The 27,364-nt window shown below is 39.8% G+C and overlaps 1 protein-coding gene and 1 non-coding gene across 9 annotated transcripts in view; both read right to left on the bottom strand.

The window, feature by feature from the left end:
* The window catches only part of SCAPER (S-phase cyclin A associated protein in the ER), a 539,097-nt gene that overhangs the window by 47,155 nt on the left and 464,578 nt on the right, over positions 1–27,364 (bottom strand). For 7 of the 8 annotated variants that reach the window (XM_064570081.1, XM_064570083.1, XM_064570076.1 and 4 more), the window contains one exon: positions 23,489–23,644. The exons of the other annotated variant lie outside the window; for it this stretch is intronic. In XM_064570081.1, coding sequence (XP_064426151.1) covers positions 23,489–23,644 — 156 coding nt within the window. The remainder of the gene's footprint in view (positions 1–23,488; positions 23,645–27,364) is intronic. 8 annotated transcript variants of the gene reach the window in all.
* LOC123862555 (U6 spliceosomal RNA) lies at positions 6,620–6,726 on the bottom strand. Its single transcript, XR_006795259.1, has one exon. It is a non-coding gene; the product is annotated as a U6 spliceosomal RNA (small nuclear RNA).

Raw genomic sequence — 27,364 nt, forward strand, 5'->3', positions numbered from 1 at the left:
TGCATGTGGCTGTCCAATTTTCCCAACACCATTTGTTGAAGAGGCTGTCTTTTTCCCATTGGACATTCTTTCCTGCTTTAACACTGACTGCCTTTTAGAACCAATGGCAAGTCAGAAGGCATTTCTACCTAAAGTTAATTTCCAATAGCCTTTTGGACATTTGGGATGAGTGACATCACTGCTGCTGACAACAGTTTTATTGCTCTGTGATTCAGAATGGTGACCTTACCCTTATTGCCTGTGTTGTTTTTAAACTGATTATCAGCATATTCAAATACAGGTAGTCAGAAATATAACTTTATCATTTAAAGCAATTTGTCATACTTAATCTTTCTAAACATTTAAATGACATGAATTCACTGCTATTACTTCTTCAAAAGAATAAATAAAAATAAAAAAAAGTGAAGGTCATCAGACTACTTCTTTCTTCCTCTCTCCATCCCATCCCATTATTTAGGAAAACACTAATCACAAACTGTAAACAACACAACCCAGGATCTCTTGCAATATTCTCCTGATGAAATAAAAGTGTTGATTCAGAAAAATGAATTAAATAACCATTCAATAACTTAGATGTGCAAATGGTTCAAAATGCATACAATATTACTTCAGAGGAAAGACCATTTTCCCCCAAATTTTTATTTAAACTCTAGTTAGTTAACATACAGTGCAATAATACTGGTTTCAGGAGAATTCAGTGATTCATCACTTACATATAACACCCAGTGCTCATCACAAGCACCCTCCTTAATACCCATCACCCATCTAGTCCATCCCCCACCCACCTCCCTCCATCAACTCTGTTCTCTATCGTTAAGAGTCTCTTATGGTTTGTTTCCCTCTTTTTATTCCCCCTTCCATAGGTTCATCTGTTTTGTTTCTTAGATTCCACATATGAGTGAAATCTATATGGTATTTGTCTTTCTCTGACTTATTTCCCTTAGCATAATACACTCTAGCTCCATCCACATCATTGCAAATGGCAAGACTGCATTCTTTTTGATGGCTGAATAATATTCCACTTTGTGTGTGTGTGTGTGTGTGTGTTTGTGTATACACATACAAACACCACATCTTCGTTATCCATTCGTCAATGGACATTTGCACTCTTTCCATAGTTTGCTTATTGTTGATAATGCTGCTATGAACACTGGGGTGTGTGTACCCCTTCGAATCAGTATTTTTGTATCCTTTGGATAAATACTAAATACCTAGTAGTGCAATTGCTGGGTCATAGGGTAGTTCTATTTTTCACTTCTTGAGGAACCTCCATACTGTTCTCAGGGTGGCTGCACCAGTTTACATTTCCACCTACAGTGCAAGAGGGTTCCCCTTTTTTCTCATCCTCACCAACACCTGTTGTTTCTTGTGTTGTCAATTTTAGCCATTCTGACAGGTGTGAGGTGGTATCTCATTGTCGTTTTGATTTGTATTTCCCTGATGACGGGTGATGTTGAGCATCTTTTCATGTGTCTATTAGCCATCTGGATGTCTTTGGAAAAATATCTATTCATGTCTTCTGCCCATTTCTTAACTGGATTGTTTTTTTGGGTGTTGAGTTTGATAATTTTTTTTACAGATTTTGGACACTAACCCTGTATCCAATATGTCATTTGCAAATATCTTCTCCTATTTTGTAGGCTGCCTTTTAGTTAAGACTGTTCATTTTAAAGTGAGCCCATAGAATTTACGGGAACGAGGGGAAGGGAGAGGGCTTGTCTACTGCATTTGGCTTGCACAGAACTAATGTAGACCTGAAAGGACTTTAGGGAATGTTTACTTTTGATTTAGTCTGAAATACAGATAATTTATTCATGAACAGGCCACTGGCTCCTGTTGTTCTTAACTGTCAATTACAACAACTTTAAGCCCAAATGTTTATAATAAAAATGTAAAAGGCCTTATTCATATCAGACATGTTACAAAACTTTCTTTTAAAAATCATGGAAGATAGGAAAAATCAGATCTGAAACTATATATTCAATTGAGATCTTCTCAATTTTACTGAATTTTAAAGTGTTTTTCTTTGTTCTCTAGAACTAGAGATCTTGGTGGCATATTAAGTTCTGTCCATTAAAAGCCAGATTCAATTAGGAAAAACTATAACTGGACCATCAATACTCCTGCACAGCATCTGAAAATCCTACTTTGCCTTAAAGGAAAGTATAGATGCGCAAAAAAAAAAAAAAAAAAAAAGAGGCAGCAATTTGTGTGGGCATGAATCAAATGCCATCCATTCACCTTTGGTATTTTAAACTACTTATGTACCAGGCTTTAGTTGGCCCCCAAAAGCAACTGTAACAGCCCTGGATACTACAACCCCCTTTCCCCTGTTTGTTCCTGGCTTGTTTGCTCTCTTCTGCCTGGTCCCCATTTTTCTGGCTTGGTAACATCAACCCTGATGTCCTTCAGTGCTAGTGATCTTCTAGACTGCTCTCCTATCTTCTTGGATTTTGGCTTTGTTCATTCTTTCAGTTCTGGAATCCCCAGGCATCTTGTGAGAACTTCCCATTTTAGTCCCTGAACACTGACAATTCCACTCAATGGTCTGCATAGTGTTGGGAGTGGGTGGGATTAAGTCACTGTCTCTCCCAATGAGGGATGTAAACTTCACTGTTGAAAAAGTGAATTATTTTTTCAGAGGTAGTCCAGTGTGGGGCTTTAAGTACTGGGATATTCTGGGAAAGCTGACCTACATCCAGTGATATCATTCATCAGGCTTTGTAGTGAGCATGAGGGGCATGATGATCTGTCAGATACTCTCAATTTGAAAAGCTAAAGTACCTGTGCTCCAAGAACAGTGACCACCTGTGACATGTGCAGCCAAACAAGACTAGGTCCCTGTCCTAGGGAGGTTACATGAGGGGCAGGCATGTGTATCAGTTTCCTACCAATAATGTGATAACACATTATCACAAGCTAGTGGCTCAAAACAATACAAATTTCCAACATAAGTCTTACTGGGCTAAAATCAGGTGTTATCAGAGCTGTGTTCCTTCTAGAGGCTCCAGGGGAGAATTTGTTTCCTTGCCTTTCACAGTGTGTAGAGTACAAATGCATTCCTTGGCTTGTGGCCCCTTGCTCCATCTTCAAACTCAGCAGCAGAGCACCTTCAAGTCCCTCTAACGCTCACTTTACCGCTTCCCTCTTTAACTTACAAGGACCTTTGTAATTACATTGGGCCCACCTGGATAAACCAGGATAATCTTCCCATATCAAGATCTTAATTTAATTTCTGCAGAATCTCTCTTGCCATATGAAATAACACATTCACAGTTTTGGGGGATTAGGATATAGATATCTTTGGCAGGCCATTATTCTTTTCCCCATTTTTTTTTGTGTTAAAATACATATAACATAAAATTTACCATCTTATTTTAGGTGTACAGTTCATTGGTATTAAATACATTCATAATGATGTGCAACCTTCACCACCAACCATCCCCATAACTCTTTCATCATGTAAAACTGAAACTCTATACCTATTAAACAAAACTCCCCACCTCCCTCCCCCCCCCCAACTACCATTCTACTTTCTGTCTCTATGACTTTGACTCCTCTAAGTACTTCATATAAGTGGAATCATCACTGAATATTTAGTTTTTTGGTGACAGGTTCATTTCACTTAGCATAATGTCCTTGAGGTTCATCCATGATATAGAATATGGCAGAATTTCCCTACTTTTTAAGGCTGAATAATATTCCATTGTATGTATACACCACTTTTTGTGTATCCATTCATCCACTGATGAGCACTTGGGTTGCTTCCATGTTTTAGCTATTGTAAATAATGCTTCTATGAACACAGGCATACAAATATGTCTTTAAAATCCTTTTTTCCAATTCTTTTGGTCAGATACCCAGAAGTGGAATTGCTGGATCATATGGTAATTCTATTTTTAATTTTTTGAGGAACTGCCATGTTTTCCACAGCAGCTGTATCATTTACACCAATAAAGCACAAGGGTTCAAATTTGTCCACATTCTCACCAACACCTGCTTTTTTTTTTTTTGGATAGTAGCCATCCTAATGGGTATGAGGTGGTATCTCTCTATAGTTTGGATTTGCATTTCTCTATTATCAGTAATGTTAAACTTCTTTTCATGTGCTTATTGGGCATTTATATATCTTCTTTGGAGAAATGCCTATTTAAGTCTATTGCCCCTTTTGTAATAGTGTTTTGTTGTTGTGGAGTTTTAGGAGTTTTCCATGGTTTCTGTACATTAATTCCTTGTCAGATATATAATTTGAAAATATTTTATCCCATTCTCCAGGTTGCCTTTTTACTGTGTTGATATTCTCTTTTGATGCATAAATTTAAAAAATTTTCACTAAGTCCAATTTGTCTACTTTTTCTTTTACTGCCGATGTCTCTGGTGTCCTATCTTTTACTGCCAAATTCCAAGTCCTGAAGCTTCTGCTCCATTTCCTTCTGAGTTTAATAGTTCTAGGTATTTGAGCCATTTGAGTCATAGTGTTTGAAAAATGTCCACCTTCATTCTTTTGCATGTGGATGTCCAGTTTCCCCAGCACCACCTGTTGAAGAGATTGTCTTTTCCCATTCAATGGTCTTGGCACCCTTGTCAAAAATCATTTGTCCATATGTGTGAGGGTTTATTTCTGGGCTCTCGATTCTGTTCTGTTGTTATATATGTCTATATGCCAGTATCACACTGTTTTGATTACTATGGTTTTTTTTTTTTTCCTTTTGAAGTAAGTTTTGATATCAGGAAATGTGACTACTCCAGCTTTGTTCTTTTTCAAGATTGTTTTGTCTATTTGGGGTCCCTTGAGATTCCATATGAATTTTAGGATTGTTTTTTTCTATTTCTGCAAAAAAAATATTAGAGATTTTGCTAAAGATTACATAAAATCTACAGATTGCTTTGGGAAGTAATGACTTCTTAACAATATTGTCTTCTAATCCATGAACATGGACTGTGTTTTCAATTATTTATACCTTCTTCAATTTCTTTTGGCAATGTTTTGTACTTTTCACTGTAAAAGGCTTTCACTTTCTTGGTTAAATTAATTCCTAAATATTTTATTTTTTTGATGCTATTGTGAATGGACTTGTTTTCATAATTTCCTTTGAGATTGTTCATTGTTAATATATAAAAATGCAATTGCTTTTTGTGAGTTGGCTTTGTATTCTGCTACTTTGCCAATTCATTTACTAGTTTTAACAGGTTTGTCTTTTTTTTTTTTTGGTGTGAAATCTTTAGGGTTTTCTACATATAAGATCATATCATTTGCAAACAAAGATAATTCTACTACTTCCCTTCTGATTTGGATGCCTTTTACTTCTTTTTCTTGCCTAATTGCTTTGGCTAGAAATTCTAGTACTATGTTGAAGTGGAGGAAGTGGGCATCCTTGCCTTGTTCCTGATCTTAAAGGAAAAGCTTCTAGTCTTTCACCATCACTATGATGTTCCCTGTGGGATTTGCATATATGGTTTTTATTATGTGGAAGTACTTTCTTTCTATTCCTAGTTTTTTGAGTGTTTTTAAAATTTTTTAAAAAAGATTTTATTTATTTATTTGAGAGGGAGAGAGAGAACGTGTGCACAGGTGTGAGCAGGGGGAGAGACAAATGGGGAGGGAGAGGGAGATAGAGAATCTCTCAAGCAGACTCTGCTCTGAGCACGGAGCCTGATGTGGGACCTGATCTTACAACCCTGAGATCATGATCTGAGCTGAAAGCAAGAGTTGGACGCTTAACTGACTGAGCCACCCAGGCACCCCAAGTGTTTTTATAATGAGAGGGTGTTGAATATGTCAAATGCTTTTTCTGTATCAGTTGAGATGATCATGCATTTTTGTTTCCATCATTCTGTTAATGTGGTCTAATTACAATGGCTGATATTCATGTCCTGAACCATTTTTGCATTGCAGGAATAAATCCCACTTGGTCATGACGTATAATCCTTTTACTGTATCTGCTAAATTTGGCTTGGTAGTTTTGTTGAACACTTTTACATCAATGTTCATAAGGGATATCAGTGTGTAGTTTTCTCTTTTTGTAGTGTCTTTGTCTGGCTTTGGTTTCAGGGTAATGCTGGCTTCAAAAAATGAGTTATGAAATGTTCCCTCCCCTTCAATTTTTGAGAAAAGCTTGAGAAAGATTGGTGTTAATTCTTTAAATGTTTGGTAGCATTCACAACTGAAGCCATCAGGTCCAGGGCTTTCCTTTGAACATTATTGGTTACTGATTCAATCTCCTTACTAGTTCTATAGGTCTATTCAGATTTTCTTTTCCTTTCTGATTTAGTCTTGGTAGGTATTTTGTTTATAGAAATTTATCCATTTCATCTAGGTTAGCCAATTTGTTGGCATACATTGTTAATAGCGCTCTCTTACAATCCTTTTTATTTCTGTAGAATTGATAGTAACGTTCCCACTTTCTTTTCTTCCCTCACATTTATTGAGGTATAATTGACAAACAAAATTATAACTTATTTAAAGTGTACAACATGAATATTTGCTATATGGATACAGTGTGAAATGATTCTCACAATCAAGTTAACACATCCATTACTTCACAGAGTTATCTTTTTTTTGGTGGTAGAATGCTTAAAATCTACTCTCTTAGTAAATTTCAAGTATATTTTAACTATAGAAAACATGGAACACTTCAAGAATTTGCATGTCATCCTTGTGCAGGGGCCATACTAATCTCCTCTGTATTATTCCAGTTTTAGTATATGTGCTGCCAAAGTGAGCACCCCATTTTCATTTCTGAGTTTAGTAATTTGATTCTTCTCTCTCTTTTTTCTTAGTTAATCTAGTTGAAGGTTTTGTGAATTCTGTTGCTCTTTTCAAAGAACTCAAACTTTGGTTTCACTGATTTTCTCTATTGTTATTTTATTCTCTATTTCATTTATCTCTGTTATAATCTTTATTATTTCCTTCCTTCTGCTAGCTTTGAGTTTAGTTTGTTCTTCTTTCTCTAGTTCCTTAAGTTGTATAGTCAGTTTTTTTTTTAAAGATTTTATTTATTTATTTGACAGGGTGAAGGAGAGAGAGAGAGAGCAAGCATGAGTGGGAGGGAAAGGTGGGGCAGAGGGAGAGGGAGAGGCAGACTCCCTGCTCAGCAAGGAGCCCGATGTGGGGCTCCATCCCAGGACCCTGAGATCATGACCTGAGCTGAAGGCAGACACTTAACCAACTGAGCCATCCAGGTGCCCCTGTATAGTTAGGTTGTTGATTTGAGATATTTCTTTTTTTTTTTTTTTAAAGATTTTATTTATTTATTTGAGAGAGAGAGAATGAGAGACAGAGAGCAGGAGAGGGAGGAGGGTCAGAGGGAGAAGCAGACTCCCTGCTGAGCAGGGAGCCCGATGCGGGACTCGATCCCGGGACTCCAGGATCATGACCTGAGCCGAAGGCAGTCGCTTAACCAACTGAGCCACCCAGGCGCCCGAGATATTTCTTTTTTTAATGTAAGTGTTTATAGTTATACACTTACCCCTCATCAGTGCTTTTATTGTGTCTTGTAAGTTTTGATATATTGTATTTTCATTTTCATTCATCGTTAAGTATTTTCTTTTTATTTTTTTTATTATGTTATGTTAATCACCATACATTACATCATTAGTTTTTGATGTAGTGTTCCATGATTCATTGTTTGCATATAACACACAGTGCTCCATGCAGTACATGCCCTCTTTAATACCCATCACCAGGCTAACCCATCCCCCCACCCCCCTCCCCTCTAGAACCCTCAGTTTCTTTCTCAGAGTCCATAGTCTCTCATGGTTCGTCTCCCCCTCCAATTTCCGCCTCCTTCATTCTTTCCTTCCTGCTATCTTCTTCTTCTTTTTTTTTTTTTAACATATAATGTATTACTTGTTTCAGAGAAGTATTTTCTAATTTCCCTTGTGATTTTTTCCTCGATCCATCTGTTGTTTAAGAGTGTGTTGTTTAATTTCCATAAATTTGTGGATGTTTTAGTTTTATTTCTGTTATTGATTTCTAACTTTATCTTGTTATAGTTGGATAAGATACTTTGAATGGTATCTATCTTTTTAAATCTCCTGAGACTTCATCTTTGGCCTAATGGCTGGTCTATCCTGGAACATGTCCCATGTGCACTTGAGAAGAATGTGTACTTTGTTTTTTTTTTGGGTAGTGTTCAGGAGAGGCATTATTCTGCCTATCACAATGAGACTAGTTATTCACAATTCACGCATTTATTCAACAAATATTTATTGAGGACCTACTCTGTGACAAGCACTACTCAAGGCACTAGGATTCAGCAGTAAAATCTATGCCCTTTTCCTGATAAAGCTTACATTTTAGTGCAGGAGGATATTAGGAACAAATAAACAATATATGTAATATATAGTATGTCAAGTGTGCAAAATGCTCCAAAAAAGCAGGGGACGTGGCTAGGGATGAAGACGTAGGTAAATGTGTAATACTATTTTATATAGGATGGTTGGGGAAGCTCTTTTTTTTTTTTTGAAGGTTTTATTTATTTATTTGACAGAGAGAGACAGCAAGAGAGAGAACACAAGCAGGGGAAGCAGGAGAGGGAGAAGCAGGCTCCCAATGTGGGGTTTGATCCCAGGACCCTGGGATCATGACCTGAGCCGAAGGCAGACACTTAATGACTGAGCCACAAAGGCGCCCCAGGGAAAGCTCTTTCTAAGGTGTTAAGTTAGCAGAGTTCTATAGAAAGTGAGGAAGGAAGCCATGAGGCTATCTGAGGCCAGGGTATTTTTGACAGAAAAGCAGCAAGTCTCAAGTCTTGGAGTCAGGAACATGCAGGACATGTTCAAGAGACAGCAAGGCCAGTGTGGCTACAGCAGATTGAGTGAGTGGAAGAACATCAGGAGACAAGATCAGAGAGGCCAGGGAGAAGATCAGGTAGGGTCTTATAGACCACTGTAAGGACATTATAAGGATTTCACTGAATGAGAAAGAAAGTCATTGTAAGGTTCTGAGCAGAGGAGTGATGTATCTGACTTAGGTTTAAAAATAATCACTATAGCTAATTGGTTGAAAAGCTTTTAGAAGAGCCAAGGCAGAGGTAGGGAGGCTGTTTGAATTATCCAAGTGAGAGATCATGGTGGATGAACCAGGCTGGTAGCTATGAATGTGGTGAGAAGTGGTTGGATTCTGAAAATCTTCAGACGGGAAAGCCAACAGGATTTCCTGATAGATTGGATGTGGGTGTGAGAGAAAGAGGAGTAAAAAATGGCTCAGTGGATTCTGGCCTGAATAATTGGAAGAATGTGGCTGCCATTTATAAAATGGGGAAGACAGTGGATAGAGCATGACTGGGGTAGCAAACCAGGAGTTCAGACTTAAACTTGTTAAAATCAAGAAGCCTATTAGACATCCAAGTGGAGATAATGAATTGGAAATTGGATAAAATGAGCTTTCCAAGGGTAGCTATTTTTGTCAGTTTTGTCCCCAGGGCTTAGAACAGTGGTCTGACACAGTAGCCACTCAATAGACATTTGTTGAATGACTGAATAAATATACAAGTTAAGGTCAGAGGAGTGGCTGGGCTTGAGATATTTGGGAGTCATCAATACTTACATGATATTTAAAGCCAGGAGCCTATCCAGTAAGTGAGCATAGATAGTGGTTTGAGGATTGAACCTTGCGATAAACATTTAGAAGTTGGGGAGAGAAGAAGAAATCAGCAAAGGAAACTAAAAAATAGAAACCAATGGAGTAAGAGGAAAACCAGAAAAGTATGGTGTCCTAGAAGCAAACTGAAGATAGTTTCAAGCAGGAGGAAGTAATCAATAAAAAAGTTTAACTAAAAATAAACAAGAACTGAAAAAAGGATGAAATTTATAGAAATAACTGTTAAATCCTACTTTTAGATTTTATAAAAACTAACCACATATGTTTGGAATGGGAAGATGATATGTGACAGGTGATTGGAATGCAGCTCTCAGGGGTAAGTGGGGAAAAAGGCTTAGCAAATGAGCTGCCTAACAGTTAAAATGAAGAAAGAGTGTTGCTTGTTTACCGATGACTATAATTCAATTTTGACTGAATTAATAGGAGCACAATATACATAACTAGAAAGGCTCAGTCCTGCTCCCTACCCTGGAAGCATGGGCTCCAGCACTGGATGCCATACTACATTTAGGACACTGATGTATAAGCAAGTTCCCTAGGAAAGTGACTTGTGTGGTAGAAGTATCTGGAAACAATGTCATCCGAGGAATATTTGAAGGAATTGGGAAATTCATCTCAGAACTGGAGGCCATAAAGGTTATTTTCAAACTGAAGAGGTATTATATTGTTATTTATGACCCCAGAGAAGAGACATTACCTGAAAGCAGATAGTAGATAAACTTATGAAAATCTTTCTAAGAATTAGAACACCCCAAAGGGATGTTGGTAAGCTATTACTTTCTTCCCTATTCTGGAAAAAGTGGAGGATCACATCCAGTCAAGTGGCAGAGGGCACTCAAACCTTAGCTGGGCATGGAACACAGCAATGTCTAAGATTCTGTTCAGTCCTGGGATGTTGTAACAGCTGTGAATCTACTTTGAAAATTATACTCTCCTGCACACACGCACAAACACACACACACCCTATAGCTTGTTTGATGCAGATCTAATTTGGAGCCCCATTGAAGGGAATGTGGATGACTTAGTGGAGATATAAGAGGAAGAGAAAACTGAAGGTGGGAAAGATGTGTAGGCATTGTAAGATATCTGGACATTTGGTTAGAGAAGAGAAAACTATAGGGACAATTAAAGAGTAAGATTATCAAGTAGGGTGAGGCTGGCTAATATTTGAGAGGATTTCCAAAGTGCCTGATGACGAGTTTCAGTTGAACTCAAAGAGGAACTTCTGAGAAGGAAACCTTTCTGGGAAGAGAAGTGATAGCTGATGAAAAGAGATGGACATTCTTGCTGTTTGGAACCAACAGACTGGAAGAGGCTGGAGAAAGAGGAAGACCAGGGGGACACCAATGGGAACAGGAGGTAAAGGGTGAGGTCAATAAGAAGAAACTGGGGCTGGCAGAGGTCTGAATGGAGGCCCAAGAAAGTGGAAGATACAGAGGTGATGACCTCAAGATAGTCTGGGACAACCAAAGGTGGAAGGAAGAAGGGTCAGGGAGGAACCCAGGAGGTGAGAATGCAAGGAGCTCTGGGTGACTGACAACAGGATCTAGTTCTGGATCTTGGAACTGCGGGCTAGGGCTGCTGTCCAAACATGCCTCTCCGATGGGACATTTCTGACCTCCTAACTTTCGCTTTCTCATAGTCACTGTAAGTAGTGAAGGGCCCTGTGCTGATTTTGGCTAGTTTTGCTGATGTTTTGGCTTCTCCTGTCTTCAGAATTTGTTCGTTAGGCTGAAGGAGCTCTGCTAGAGGCTCTGCTGTGTGGCCAAGTGAAGGCAATTGCTTCTGCTGGGTGAGTAACTGGGAGGAAAAGCTGTCATATCGGGCTGCATGATGACTGCAGTACCCTCCTGACCGACCTTTTCTGCTTCTCTTCTTGCACCTCTAACACATTCCTCACAGAGTAAACAGATGCTCTTTTTACTTTTTAAGTAATCAGATCATGCCACTCTCTGGCTTAAAATCCTCACATGGCTTCTCATCATACATAGAATAAAACCCAAACTTCTACTCTCTCCGTCCTCATCTCCTGGCCCTTACTTTGACTTCATTTAGCACTTTCTTTCTTTCTCACCACATTCCAGTATTCTGCCTTCTCTGTTTCTGGAATACACCCACCTCAGATATTTGGGAGTCATCAACTTAGCATTCTTCTTGACTACAATATTCTTCCCTTGGATCTTTACATGATTGACTACTTAGCTTCAGTGTCATCTCCCCAGAGAGGTCTTCCCTAACCACTCCATCTACAGAAGCCCCTGCCCAAGCCACTGTGCTATATTACCCTGCTTTATTTTCTCATATTGCCATCACTAACTCATATTATCTAATTCGTTTATTTGTTTATTGTCTTTTTCTCCTGTTAGATTGTAAGTTTCATAAATGTAGGTGTTTTGCTCACTCTACATTCCTAATGCCTTGACAAATATATGGCACATATCACACTTGATCTTAGCCAAAAGGCCGAGAAGCGATATATGGCACATATCAACTGCTCAATAGCTAGCAATGAATAAGGAATAAATAAATGACTGAATAAAGAATAAAGCAATGGAAGGAAGTGAGGAAGAATTAGTCTCATTCCTGGCCAAGGAATGAGGGCCTCGGACATCTCCTTCTTACCTCCGAGGAAGAAGAACATGAGATGTGGGCAGCTCTTCTTCCTGTGTGAAGAGCAGGTGCAGGAAATGGGGCCCTGGCATAGGTTAATGACACACACCGGTGTTTGCTAACTCTGCCAGTCACAAGCTATTTCCTTTCTATTTTGTTTCTGGCTGGTGCTAGCTAGGTGCCTCAAGGGGGAACTGCTAGGACATTTAGTATCTTTCCTTAAGGAAATTTTAGCTGAAGACATAAAACAAATACACAGGACAAGAGAACTAATGAATTAGCAGTAGACAAATATTAAGTAAGAGGTGTAAATAGTAGGTTCCATCTCATATTTCTGAGGCAAGCATCCCTTTCATATCAGATAGGACTGAAATGGATTCTGGGAGACAGAAGATAGAGATAACTAAGGTTTTAGGTCTTTTTTTTTTTTTTTATTTTAAAGATTTTTTATTTTAAAGACTCGATTCCGGGACTCCAGGATCATGACCTGAGCCGAAGGCAGTCGCTTAACCAACTGAGCCACCCAGGCGCCCTAAGGTTTTAGGTCTTAAAATGAGATCAGATGACAAGAATCATGAGCAGAATAAGGTAGTGAAGAGGAACAGCCAACTTTGGGTGAAAGCCAATGAGCTTTAGAATCTGACGTATGAAATATAACTTCTTGGTAGAAACTGCCAGTAGGAATTCTGAGAGGAAATGTCCATCAGGGCTTTGTTGTGAATATGATCTGTGCCTTAACTTCACTTGCTCCTGCCTTGATTTACTTTTTCCTATTTTCTTTTGTTTTAATTTTTTTTCATTAAAAAAAAAAAGAATGAGGGGCGCCTGGGTGGCTCAGTTGGTTAAGCGACTGCCTTTGGCTCAGGTCATGATCCTGGAGTCCCTGGATCGAGTCCCGCATCGGGCTCCCTGCTCGGCAGGGAGCCTGCTTCTCCCTCTGACCCTCCCCCCTCTCATGTGCTCTCTCTCATGCTCTCTGTCTCAAATAAATAAATAAAATCTTTAAAAAAAATGAATTCATTCATCAAATGATTACATATACTGTAATCTCTCTCAAAACTGTTTGGAAAAAGGTGGGGTACAATAAATATATATTAAAAAAAGCACCTTAGACAAGAGACAGATGTGTTAGTTCCCATTTGCCCCTGCCTGTGAGGGAGGAATTATCAAATTCACTTTTACAATGTGAGGAAAAAGGCTTTGAGAAGCTAAATCTGCCACCGGTCCCAGAGCTAGGAGAGTAGGAACGGCACCCACATTTTTTTGACTCCCAAACCTGTGCTCTTCAACAACCCTACAACAAAGGTTTTCTTCTTGAGATCCTGCCCTCCGAAGTCCTAGAGCCAGTGGGAGTCCAACTGCAAGTGTATCCTGGATATATTCTGCTGCTCTAAGCCTGGTGAGCCGACACGGCTTAGAGCCGACACATGTACTCTCTGCCTTCGTCATACCCTACCCCCTCTGGGAGTGAAGTCAGTGAAGGCTGCCCCTAAACTTTGGTCCTGTGGGGCATGGTCCAGAAAGCTCCCTTTCTCTGACACAGTGCCTGGCACACAGTGGACATACAAGTTGAATTGTAGCAATGAATTGGTCATCGTTCTGTCCCTATAAGTCAACTAAGTCTTTATTACTAGAGCAGGGATAGATCTTTCAGAAATCTTTAAACTAGCCATCACCCAGTTGTGAATGCAGAAACAGCCCAGAAGTTCCTGCTCTTGTGTTCTTCTCACTCTCTAGATCTGAAGCATGCGGTAGTCATTCCTCCTTATCACTCTAGAGGCTGCCGTGCTCCCCTGGAAGGTGTGAGCAGGATTGCTGGAAGATAACTCACAAGGAGCATTTAGCCCAGGACACATAAATGGTGCTCAACAAATGTTACTTCCCTTACTTTTACTTGCTGAGTCCTATTATATTCACTTCATTCCCTATCTCCCAATCTCAGAAAGTCTTTTGTCTAAGGACAGTGGCTAATGATCACAAAAGGTTTAAAAGTTAACAGAAGTGATGTCAAGAGACAGGGTGACAATAATCAGATATGAGACTGCAGAGAGAATAGAAGACAGATGAGAACAGGATACTGGAAACACATTCATCTTCAGTGTAGGCTGGAAGGTGGAAGACTGTATTTTTCAAACACAACCATGGCAATATTTCTGGTCCTATATGCTCTTCTAGGACCTTCATATTCCCCATGAAGAGGTCAAGTCTATTTCTCCTCCCTTTGAAGCAGTTGGGGGGATTCTGTGATTGTCTTGAATAGAACTCTGGAAGTCATGCTGCATAACTTCTGAGGCTAGCTCGTAAAAGGTGATATGGTTTCTACCTGGTCCTTTGTCAAGATGCTCCTTCTTGGAACGTGGCACCATGTTGTAAGGAAGCCCAAATTAGCCTCTGCCGAGGGACCAGATGGACAGGTCCTCAGCAACAGCCATATGAACGACAGATGTGTGTGAATAAGCACTCAGAAGATTTCAACTGCTAGCCTTCCAACTTCTAGCCTTCTTCCAACTGAGGCCCAGATACTGTGGAACAAAGATAAGCCATTCTCTATGTATCTTGACAAAATTCCTGACACATGGAGTCTGTGAGATTAAGAGATGGCTGTTTTTTTTTTAAAGATTTTATTTTATTTTTTAAATGTAATCTCTACCCCCAATGTGGGGCTTGAACTCATGACCCTGAGATCAAGAGTTGCATTTCTGCTGAGCCAGCCAGGTGCCCCAATAGATGACTGTTTTATGCCACTAAGTTTTGGGGTGATCTGTTATATATTCATAGTAATTGGAACAAGGAGAAGAAAAGCAAAGGAAAATATGTGGAAGGGTGAGACCAGAGAAGCTCAGGGAGAAAAGCAGGATTAGAATAGTCTGTAAGTTGTCAAGGAGCATTAGGACTAGTTCTGATAGGTAGCAGTAAGGAAACAGGTTACAGATGGGTATCAGAGATTTTTTAGGCATTAAAACTTATCAATGACAGAATAAGTTCCCTTAGTAAGTAATGAGTTCCCTGTCAAAAGAGATATTCAAATATAGACTGGATGAGGCTACTGAAGAGATTCACACATGAACAGAAGACTGGATTAAGGTAACATTAAAGTTCCTTCTAGTCAAAAAATGTGACAACAGATTAGATCTGGGGTATAAGGAAGAGAGATGAGACAGAGATGATGATGTCCGGAGTCTGATGAGATCATACATAAAAAGAGAGACTTAGAGAGGATTTAAAAAAAATTCTTTTTCATTCCTTTTGCTTTTTGTCCAGGTGACTGTTAATGGTCTCTCCCACTTTCTACCTCTCTTTAATATGTTCTCCATCAGGTATTCTTGATACTTGATTAATGCTCCCAAAATATGCTTAGCATGTCACTTCCCTGATGACACCACTGCCACCACATCTCAGCAAGTCATTGTATATAGTTCACACAGGACTTTTACATTTATTATCCCAGTTGAACCTCCCAACAACCTGGGCGGCACTAAAATCTCACAATGCAGCTCAAGGAAATACTCCACTGGTTCTTCATATTTCTCTGCCATGATGTCTTGGCTTTAGCTGTTTTCCGTATCTGCCTCTCTCTCAGCTCTCAATGTTCCAACCCTTCCTTTCAAGGCCCACATTAAATTTTAGGCGCTCTAGGAAACCGCTAATTCCTACAACTAAGAGTGGTCTTTCCCTCCTTTTAACTCCATCAATGATGATGTAGTAACAGTAGCAAATGTTTATTAAGCATGTACTACGTGCCAGGCAGTGTGCTAAGTGCTTTCCTGTGTTATCTTCTATCCTCTGCATCACTCTGCCTTATACCATGGGTCTTGGTATACGCGTCTTCTTTCTTCTACTAGTTGACAAGGTCCTTGAGGACACAAGTGATGTCTGAGTCATTTCTGCTTTCTCCCAAGCTTAGCACAGGGCCTGGCACAGAGCAAATGCTACATAAATATTTGTTTAATGCATGAGAGAATAATTCAGGCAGGCAGAGTTAAAGTTTACCTTTGCCTGAACAAATGGTTTTCAAGCACCCTTAAACACTTGAGAAGCACTCATTTATATCCACATAGTTAATGAGCTAAATTATAAATCATTCTTATCTTTTTATGACACAGGTTTCCAGGGACCTTGGCTAGAACCCCCTTTGTTAGTGTAGTTTATGGATATGAAAATAAGGCCCACAAATACATATGACAACAAACTCCTTTTTGTATAAATATATTCTAGAATTCAGAATAGGCTCCTCCAAGTAGTCAGAATTAGCTAGGTTTTATAAGCTCTTCTCCTTACGTAAGGACTGTGAACTCTTTCACTGTGGATCCACTGCTTCTTGGCTTTCTCCCTGTAGTGCCGAGTACAGTTATGGACTAGGAAATGATTGCTGACTCATAAAAGGCCTGTGTTGGCTCCAATTTATAATCACTCATTACTGTTCTGATCCTATTCATTCAGCTAAGGAGTCAGCACCTTAAGGGGGCCTCTGTGAGTCTCAGCCAATTAAGGCAGTTGAGATGCTGCCCTGAGATTTGAAAACTATCCTTTTCTCTTTACTACTTAAAGAACCAAGAATGGAAAAGTAATAGTGAAGGCCAAAGAAATAAGCATTTCTGAAAGTCCTACTACAGAGGGTTGAATTTTGTTTAAGTGACTAAGAATTACAACTTGAGAAAAGTTCTAGGATTCACATTCTGGAGTAATCCTAACATAAAATCAATCCTTTCACCAGAAGATCACAATTTCAATTTTTCCTTAAATGCAAGTTCAAAACCAGGCCTGGTACAAAAATCATCCATCTTCCCCCCCCGCCCCCCGCCCCCTCCCGCCGTGCTGAAGCAAAGATTAATAACATAACCCCTGACACCCAAATTGTCTTTCAGAAAACCTAGGTAAAAATGAGAGGATTAAGGGCACAATAGGAGAGTAGAGCAAAGGCAACCCCGCTGTAATCACCGTCTCAAAGGCCGGGCCACCAGCAGACTGCAGTGTTTACCCAAAGCCCTGGGCTAATCAGTGTACTTAATTATCTCAGGGCTTGCCAGCTCATAAGAAGCGACTTTTGAAGGCCTCTCTGGCTCCTCTTTGTCTTCCTATTCCTGCTGGTCATAAAAGATCTTTGACAACAAGCCTTCCTCAACTTTCTGGCTCTGGTTGGCTTGTCCTGATAGCCCAAACAGGCATTATGTGAATTACCCCAATATAACAACAGCCACACTACCTTTCTACCCAGACACAGCTGTGACCTTCTAGAGAGAAACTCTGACACATGTAACAAAGTGCTTTCAACAGGCCATTGTAGTTTACAGTTTAGAAATAAAATTTCCATGAAGAAATGGGAAGTAGCTTGAAATGGTCTTGTAAAGAGAGGCAAACTAATCTGAAGAGGTAGGAAAAACTCCCTGTATTCTGGTTTGGTGGCGTTCAGGAAATGTTGAAGAATGAAGGATGAGGAGAGCAGCAATTAGGGATCATTCTTTCACCTCATTCACAGAAGCAGCTGATACTGATACTGCTAAGAATTTCCTAGGTAAATTAAGCCAGGAAACACCTGGACCTTTTTTCCTAGAATAATCTGCTTTTGTAGCAAGGCCTACTAATAGAAATTGGTTGAGTAACTGAAGATGGAGAAGGAAATTACAATGGGAAAAATGGATTAAGAATTCTTAAAAACCACCAAGCGTTAATCACTGATTTATTTAAAATCCAGCTGCAGGGGCGCCTGGGTGGCTCAGTCGGTTAAGCGTCTGCCTTCGGCTCAGGTCATGATCCTGGGGTCCTGGGATCAAGCCCCGCATCAGGCTCCCTGCTCAGTGGGGAGCCTGCTTCTCCCTCTCCCTCTGCTGCTCCCCCTGCTTGTGCTCTCTATGTCTCTGTCAAATAAGTAAATAAAATCTTTAAAAAAAAAATCTGGTTGCATATGTACATAAAAATAATATATATATACAAAGACATTGGTCTACTTGGATAATCCTTAGGCATATTTCCTCTATGGAAAACTGCTTAGATTCCTTACTCTGGAGGGGATACCATCTACAACTCACAAATTTCAAGTCAGAAACCTGGGAGCCATTTTAGGTTCCTCCCTTCCCTTTACTTCCCACGTCACCAAGCTCTATGCCATCTTTCTTACATATATTCTGTCTCCTCTTAATGCATTTGCTCCTATTTCCATTGTCCCCACAGCCCTCAACATTTCCCACTTAGCTCATGCAAGAGCCTCTCCACTATTCCTTCTGCCTCTAGGCTCATGCCATTCCAGTCCTTTCTACACTTTTCAGGAATGATCATTCTGTAACAGAAATCTGATCCTGTTACTCTCTCTTAAACAACTTCAGTGACTTTCTACAGCTCTAGTGTAGCACATCAAGGTCTTGTCTCCCTTTTGGCCTCCTAGGAGCTAACATCTATGGAGTTCATTTAACACTTCATCTCCTGTCGCTCTTCATAGTCACCCTATTGCACAGCTCCATCAAACTGAGCATGAGACAATATCCTGTATATCCGTATCTCTTGATTTGGGTTGCCTCCAAACCAGACCTTGAAACAAGGATAGGAGTGCAAGTAGTTTACTTGGGAGGAAGCCGAGGACAGAAAGAGGGAAGGGAGAAAGTTGATCAAGGATGTGTCACTGCATAGCTTACCACTGGTGCCCCTCTGACAGACTGTACAGAACACCTTGGAACTGTCTCATTGAGGGTTAGTGGAGCCGGGATACAATCCACCCATTTATTGCTGGAGAGTCACTCCTGGAGGTATTAACTCCCCTGCACTTGTAGCAAACAGCCACTTGTCCAGAGAATATCCCCAGGCAGGCAGAGAAATACAGGAATCCGTTGGCAGGTGACCTCCAGAGGGGCCAAAGACAGCAATAACATCTGCTATATCATACAGTGCACATATTATGCCCCTTTTCTCTGTTGCATTCTTTCCTCCATTGTCTTTCTGGATCCTTTAAGATTTAGTCCATTGAAGAGCTGCAGCTCTTAGTTTATGGGTCTGACCCCAGACCAGGCTCGGGGCTCCCTGAGGGTAGTATCTTGGGTACTTGTCTTGGTGTCTGGCACAGGGCAGATGCTCAATGTCTACTGGAAGAGGACATGACTGTGTGTGTTAAAGAGAAGGGGATCCTGTTTTCCATATATGTAATTGAGAAAATCTTCAAAGAAATGAAATATATGCTCCTACATTTTGAATTATACAAAGTCAAGTGTGTAGGTGAGAGCACTGAAGTAGGAATCTTGTATCCTAATTCAAGTTAGTTTGGCTCAGTTGCTTTCCCTGTAAGAGTGAGTGCTGTGCCACTCTGGAAAACAGTATGGAGGTTCCTCAAAAAGTTGAAAGTAGAGCTACCATATGATCCAGCAATTGCACTACTGGGTATTTACCCCAAAGATACAAATGTAGGGATCTGAAGGGGTATGTGCACCCCGATGTTTATAGCAGTAATGTCCACAATAGCCAAACTGTGGGAAGAGCCAAGATGTCCATCGACAGATGAATGGATAAAGAAGATGTGGTATATATATACAATGGAATATTATGCAGCCATCAAAAAGAATGAGATCTTGCCATTTGCAATGACATGGATGGAACTGGAGGGTATTATGCTGAGTGAAATAAGTCAAAAAGAGAAAGACATGTATCATATGACCTCACTGATATGAGGAATTCTTTTTTTTTTTTAAAGATTTTATTTATTCATTTGAGACACAGAGATATATATAGAGAGAGAGCATGAGCAGTGGGAGAAGCAGAGGGAGAGGGAGAAGTAGACTCCCCGCTGAGCCAGAAGCCTGATGTGGGGCTCGATCCCAGGACCCTGGGATCATGACCTGAGCCGAAGGCAGACGCTTAACCATCTGAGCCACCCAGGCACCCTGATATGAGGAATTCTTAATCTCAGGAAACAAACTGAGGGTTGCTGGAGTCGGGGGTGGGGTGGGAGGGATGGGGTGACTGGGTAATAGACACTGGGGAGGGTATGTGCTCTGGTAAGCGCTGTGAATTGTGCAAGACTGTTGAATCTCAGATCTGTACCTCTGAAACAAATAATGCAATATATGTTAAGAAAAAAAAAAAGAAGATAGCAGGAGGGGAAGAATGAAGGGGGGGAAATCAGAGGGGGAGACGAACCATGAGAGACGATGGACTCTGAAAAACAAACTGAGGGTTCTAGAGGGGAGGGGGGTGGGAGGATGGGTTAGCCTGGTGATGGGTATTAAAGAGGGCACGTACTGCATGGAGCACTGGGTGTTATGCACAAACAGTGAATCATGGAACACTACATCTAAAACTAATGGTGTAATGTATGGTGATTAACATAACAATAAAAATATATAAAAAAAGAGTGAGTGCTGTGAATGACCTCTAAGCTTCTTTCAAGCTCCACAGATTTCAGATGACTAAATCTGTGTGTGTAAGTGAAAGCTGAAGCCCACAAACTGTACAATGAACACATATGGAAATGCTTACGTGTGTGATACTCATCTGGATTTAAGGAAAGAATATAGGTGACAAAGACTTGAGATACTGGCAGGTTTATAATGCTGTGTATATGAAAGAACCACTGTCAGAAGGGGTCTCCTGGGTGAGAGGATACCCTCCGGGGAGCAGCCTGGCTACTGCACAGGAACTAGCTGGGCAGCATGGCAGACCCCAAGCTGGCAGGTGCCAATGCCCTGGATGGAGCCCTGTTACCGCTGCTAGCCTCTCTGTAGTGGGGTACCACCTGATCATATTTAGGTTATAGACCCACAAATAGCCACTTCCTAAGTTATCACCTAACCCTTGGAAGGCAGGCTCTGTCTGCATTTCTAGAAGGGAATGCTGAGTATAGTTTATGGGTCTGACCCCAGACCAGGCTCGGGGCTCCCTGAGGGTAGTATCTTGGGTACTTGTCTTGGTGTCTGGCACAGGGCAGATGCTCAATGTCTACTGGAAGAGGACATGACTGTGTGTGTTAAAGAGAAGGGGATCCTGTTTTCCATATATGTAATTGAGAAAATCATTTGTCCTCCCTGACATTCAGGTAGTCTTAATCTTCCTAGAAATGTGACTGGGGTAGAGGGAGGTTAACATAAGGAAGAATAGATGGGTTTCGGGGTCCTGTGTATAACAGACTAAAAAATATTAAGCAGGTCCATTTTAGAAAGCAAATTTTCTTTTTTAAAATATTCTGAACAGTCACTGGCATTCTGTGTACATTGAATATGGATGGATATTTCTTTAAGCAGCTAGTCTAGAAGTTTCAAATTTTTAATTTTTATTTTAGTTTTAATTTTCTTCTTGACATATCCTTAAAAAACCATATAAATTCTTTCTCTAACAAACCAATGGCATAAAAAAAGAGGCCGAGGGGCACCTGGGTGGCTCAGTCATTAAGCATCTGCCTTCGGCTCAGGTCCTGGGATCGAGCCCTGCCTCGAGCCGGGCATTGGGCTCCTTGCTCCGCCAGAAGCCTGCCCACTCCCCCTGCTTGTGTTCCCTCTCTCGCTGTCTCTCTCTGTCAAATAAATAAATAAAATCTTAAAAAAAAAAAAAAAGAGGCCGAGGGGAAAGGGAACTTTTACAGAATAAGAGAGACTTAAGAGATGTAACAACCAAATGTCACCTGAAATTTGGATTCTGGTTCCAAGAAACTTAAGGTAGAAAGATGTCTGAGACAGTGGGGAAAAGTGAACATGGACCGGATATACTACAAAATTATTGTTTATTATACTAGGTGTGATAATAGCATCAGAGATGCATGCTGAAGTATCTTCGGTGAAATGAATACTTAAACCTGAATACCATAACCCCCCAAAACAAAACAAAACAAAACAAAACAAAAACCCAACAAAACAAAAACCCAGGGGGTGAGTGGGGGGATAAAATAAGACTGGGAAAATATTGATAATAGTTGGAGTTAGACAATGGATACTATAGAGCATTCATTACTGTACTCTTTCCTTTTGGGTATGTTTGAAAAGTATATAAAATATAAATAAAAAGGGCTACAGCAAAAAAAAAAATTATATGCAGTGCTGTTTAGAATTGTAAGAAAATTATTTTACTGAACATTCTTAATATGCCTGAGGGCTATGTCATATTCCTATCAGAAACACTGAATCATTATTGCAAATTATTCTTAACTGGTGGGAGGGGAGAGAAAAGAACATAATGGGGGTTTACTCTGCCCCTCTTAGAGAATTATTGCTTTTGAGGACAGTCCACAGGATGGGGTAAGGGGTCTAATGAGCCAACCAGGCCAGAAGTTGTCCCTGGCACGTTGGCTATAATCATGCCCATAGTGTAGAGGCCGCTTTTGGGCAACCAACTTGAGCAACAGAAACCTGAGTAAGGTAGAGGGCCCACAGTGACCCCCCAAACCCCCCTGCCATACTGAATACAAACAGGCCCATTAGGCGACCCACCTCAGAATATCCATAAGCCCCAGCTGACCAATAGGCTACTTACAACCGCGCACAGGTACCAAAAATGGAAAATTCCATACGTTCCCATACCTCCACCCCGCCCCGCCAAATACAGCCCCCCCACCACTGCCTCGTGGCAGACTGTCTCTCCTTAGCTGCCCTGCCCGCAGCTCCCCTGTAGTGTTTCAATAAACTTTTATCTCCTTTGTTCTGCCCCGGGTGAATTCTTTCACTACCCATGCCACCGGCCTCCATCTGATCGGGTTGTCTGTCCTACACATAGGTCATATGTAACTTCAGGGAGCTACTGTTTTTGGATGGCTCCCTTCCCTTATTCATGAAGGTATCTTGGAGAAAGAGACAAAAGGGGAAAATAAACAAACCTAGGAGGTTTGTGAACACAATATAAAATAAATAAATAAATAAATAATAATAATAAATAAATAAAATAAATAAATTTATTTTATTCACAATAAATAAAAGCTTGTGAACACAGTCATGGACTGTGTTGTGCTGAGGGTCTGCCTTGATTTGGTGTAGGCTTTGTTATTGACTCACTAACTCAAGGACAATCACTTGATTCCCCTGAATTTCAGTGGAAGTACGATTGGACGACTCCTAAGATCTCTTCCAGCAATGATAGTTAAGTGTATGATACTAACAAGAAAAACAGACTCTGACAGGAGTGTGTAGCCAGGAAAAAACAAGAAATATAAGGCTAGTCTCAATATGGGAGACCAATAAGGACAAAGGTAGGACAAAGAAGAAAAGAGGCCACGATGACCACTTGCATCCCTATGAAATGACCCCAAGACGGGCAAAATTTAAGAGATGTTTCCAAAGTTGAGTCCAGATTGATATCAAGTACAAGCCTTACCTTCTGGTGACAGCAAAGCACAGCATGCACATTCCATGTAAGAGTTCTGTGGCATGCTGCAGAAATGTGGCCATCTTGGGATTCTCATCCACTGGTCCTTGCACTGAGAGGAAGCAGCCATGAAGCTTGCTGATCAGACCTATGTTCACCATGTAGCTAGATGTAGGGAGAAACACGTGTGTTATCAGTCTGCATGGGCTGGCAATATCTTCAAAGATGAGTCTGAAAAACTTAGACCCCTCTAACAAGCAAACACAGGTTTGGGTAAAGCATCTCAACTAATAATTTCCTTAGATTTAGTCCTGAATAATCAGCTATTTCTGTAAGTGATTCTCTTCCCTCTTTTGGTTAGTCTGATGCTATTCTTCAAGAAAGATGAGTGAAAATGATTATCTGATCATTTTTAGTGGTCTAAAGAGTCTGTCAATAATTGACTTTTTTTTTAAGATTTTATTTATTTGAGAGAGAGAGAAGACACAGTGAGAGAGGGAACACAAGAGGGAGAGTGAGAGAGGGAGGAAGCAGGCTTCCCGCGGAGCAGGGAGCCCGATGCGGGGCTCGATCCCAGGACCCTGGGACAATGACCTGAGCCAAAGGCAGACGCTTAATGACTGAACCACCCAGGTGCCCCGTGTCTGTCAATAGTTGAAATTATTTATAATTACCTCTACACTCTTGAAAAGCAATATTTTTTAAAGTACCAGAGAGCCAAATTCACTAGAATGTAGGGATTCAGAAAATAAGATGATGCTACCCAGATATACTCTTGTTACAACCTAAATTTCTAATGCTAAATGTAGGTTCTCTATTTTTCAAAACCCTATCACCATTAGGAGTATAACAGTGAGAATCTAATTGCTTTCTGTTATGAAAAGTACCAGTCTTGACAGTTGACAATAACATTTAAGAAGTCACTTTCATCTTTTCAGACCATTAAACAGCTTTCCAGAGCTGTTTATTAAACTGGACCAAAAATAGTAGCTCCTTTATTAGTCCGCAAAGCAGCTATTATTGAAAATAGTATTTTAAGACTATATATGACCTCGTAGATAAATCAGCCTTAGCTTGGAGATTTTATACTGATTCAGTGCTACTGTATTTACATATATGAAAAGGGCAGGACTTTGAATACAGTAGTTCTGAAAATCAACATGTTAACTTTTAGCAATAAATGCAAAGGAATTGATGCTTCTGCTCATGAGTGCACTATAGTCCCCATCACTATTCATTTACCAAGATACCTTTTTGTGAAAGTAAGGAAAATCTGATGAATAATTCATATCTGGAGCTTCTTCCAAGTTTACTACTTAGAAGGTTCAATATAATGCCCCTTTTCTCCTCTTATATTAGGAAATATACTCACCTGGGCTACTCAACATCTCCTACAGGTTTTTTTTTTTTTAGATTTTTATTTATTTATTCATGAGAGACAGGGAGAGAGAGAGAGAGGCAGAAGCAGGCTCCCTGCTGAGCAGGGAGCCCGATGCGGGACTCGATCCCAGGACCCTGGGATCATGACCTGAGCCGAAAGCAGACGCTTAACCATCTGAGCCACCCAGGCGCCCCATCTCCTACAGTTTTAAAATTGGGAAGTATGAAATGATGACCACCAGACCTATTCTCTTATAATGAAAGAAACTGACAGACTGACATATGCACACAATGAGGATCTTATCATATTCTGATTTAATAGAATCAGACTAAAAAACCGGACTCTTATATTTGCACAGAACTTTTCAATTTAGAAGGTGTTTTTATATTAATCATCCCAATGAATTTCCCAACAGTCCCATGAGAGAGTGGATAGTGACAGCTTTGGTTTTTGTCCACCTAGCATATTCTCCTCTCCTATACCATGTAGTCCTGGTGGGATTCTTAAATATTGTGCTCTCCTACAAAAGCAGAAGTTAGTATGTACTCCATGATAGTCAAAGTTCATCAGCTAGGCCATAATAACAAGTTCTAGGATGGGTACATGACCTAAAAAGGACCAATTAGGATCTTCTGCGGGATTAACAGATGACCATAGGATGAATCTCTTTTCTCTGGGGATATCTAAACTGAGAGATATGAACCTGGGGTTTGCTGGTAGCCAACTTACTTGTTACACAAATATATGCTTATAGGATGAAGCCAAGCAGAGACAAGTCGAAGTGAGAAAACAGACAAAACCCAGATGGTATAATTGGAGTCTTAGCATCTAGCTTCAAACCTCTACCTTTCCAGTTACAGAAGCCATTTTACTAGCCTTTTTTGCTTAAGTTATTTCAAGTTAAGTTTCTAAAAGAGTTCTAACCATAGAAAGTAGAAAAATTACTTTTTATGATTATAAAAGTAATACAGGCTTATTATGAAAATTTATATAGCAAAAAAAAGCAGGAAAAAAACCAGAAAAAGTTGGCCATAATGTCACCAAAGACAACCGCAGTTTGATATGTTTCCTTTTGTTTTTTCTATTTGATTTTTTTAATCTATATGACTGACATTAAACTGAATTTTATTCAACTATTTTAGGCATTTTTTGTATCATGAAAGATATCTTTATAAGCATTACATTTTAAACCTTTAAAAACTATATTGTTGAAAAGTTTTAACATAAACCAAATAAAGGCAGAGTAGGATAACAAACCCCCATGCATTTATCATCCATCCCTAATCACCATCAACCATGGCCAATCCCACCCATCCACACCTATCTTGCATAATGTATAACCAAGTCTAAGTCATTATATAATTTCATTCATAAATGTGTTAGTTTGTATCTCTAAAAAATAAGAACTTGAAAAAGCAACCACAATACCATTACATCTGAAAATAACAGTAATTCTATCAAGTAACTATCTAGTTACTATCAAGTACTATCTTGTACTTGTACAAATTCTATCAAGTACTATCAAGTAACTAGTATTCAAATTTCCAAAAGTATCACAAATGTCTTAACATTTTTAATAGTTTTTAAAAAATTAGGATCCAAATAAGAACCATACATTATAATTGGCTACTGTATCTTTCGAAGTCTCTTCTTACTCTGTATGTTACCCCTCCATCTCTTTTCTTCTTTTGCAAATTTATTTGTTGAAAAACCCTGGTTGTTTATTTTATAGTTTCCCACAATCTAAATTTTGCTGATTATATCCCTGTGGTGTCATTTACCATATTTTTTTGAACTATGTATTTCCTGTAAAATGATCTAGATTCTAGAGGTCTGATTGCATACATGAACATCATTTTTTTAAATGGGTGAATAATTTCCTACCAGTGGAATATTTTTGGAGCTTCTGGTAGTTTTCAGTATCCGTCACTATAGACCATGTTGGGATGAACATTTTGTGTACAAATCCTTGCCAGACTTCAAGTTACTTTCTAGAAGTAGAATTACAGAGCCAAAGAGTATACAGATTTTCAGAGTTCTTGATATGTACAGCCCTGTTACATTAAAAAAAAACGTTGACTCAATTTATAGTCCTACCTGTAGGGTATGAGGAAACCATATTCACTGTGTGGGGGTTGGTATTACTATTCCCATTTGATAGATGAGGAAACTGAGGCTCAGGGATAGTGAAATACTAGCCCAGTCAGGAGAGATGCAATATCCTAAGGTCTTCTGACTCCTGATAAGAGTGTCCTTTCCACTAAATACACTCTTGTATGGCATTTTTGGGGGTCCTTACCGAGGTATGAGTTAGTGTTGTTGTTTTAGAGGGGAGGGTGGGGAGGGTCAGAGGAGGGAGAGAGAGAATGTTAAGCTGGGCGTGGAGCCTGATGCAGGGCTTGAATCTCACAACCCTGAGATCATGACCTGGACATAACCAAGAGTTGGAAGCTTAATAGACCAAGCCACCCAGGCGCCCCTGAGGTATGAGTTTTTTAAACAAG

This window comes from Mirounga angustirostris, unplaced genomic scaffold (genome assembly GCF_029215605.1).
Source record: "Mirounga angustirostris isolate CCGP_5_RB_7025 unplaced genomic scaffold, mMirAng1.0.hap1 SCAF_9, whole genome shotgun sequence".
Taxonomy (NCBI): domain Eukaryota; kingdom Metazoa; phylum Chordata; class Mammalia; order Carnivora; family Phocidae; genus Mirounga; species Mirounga angustirostris.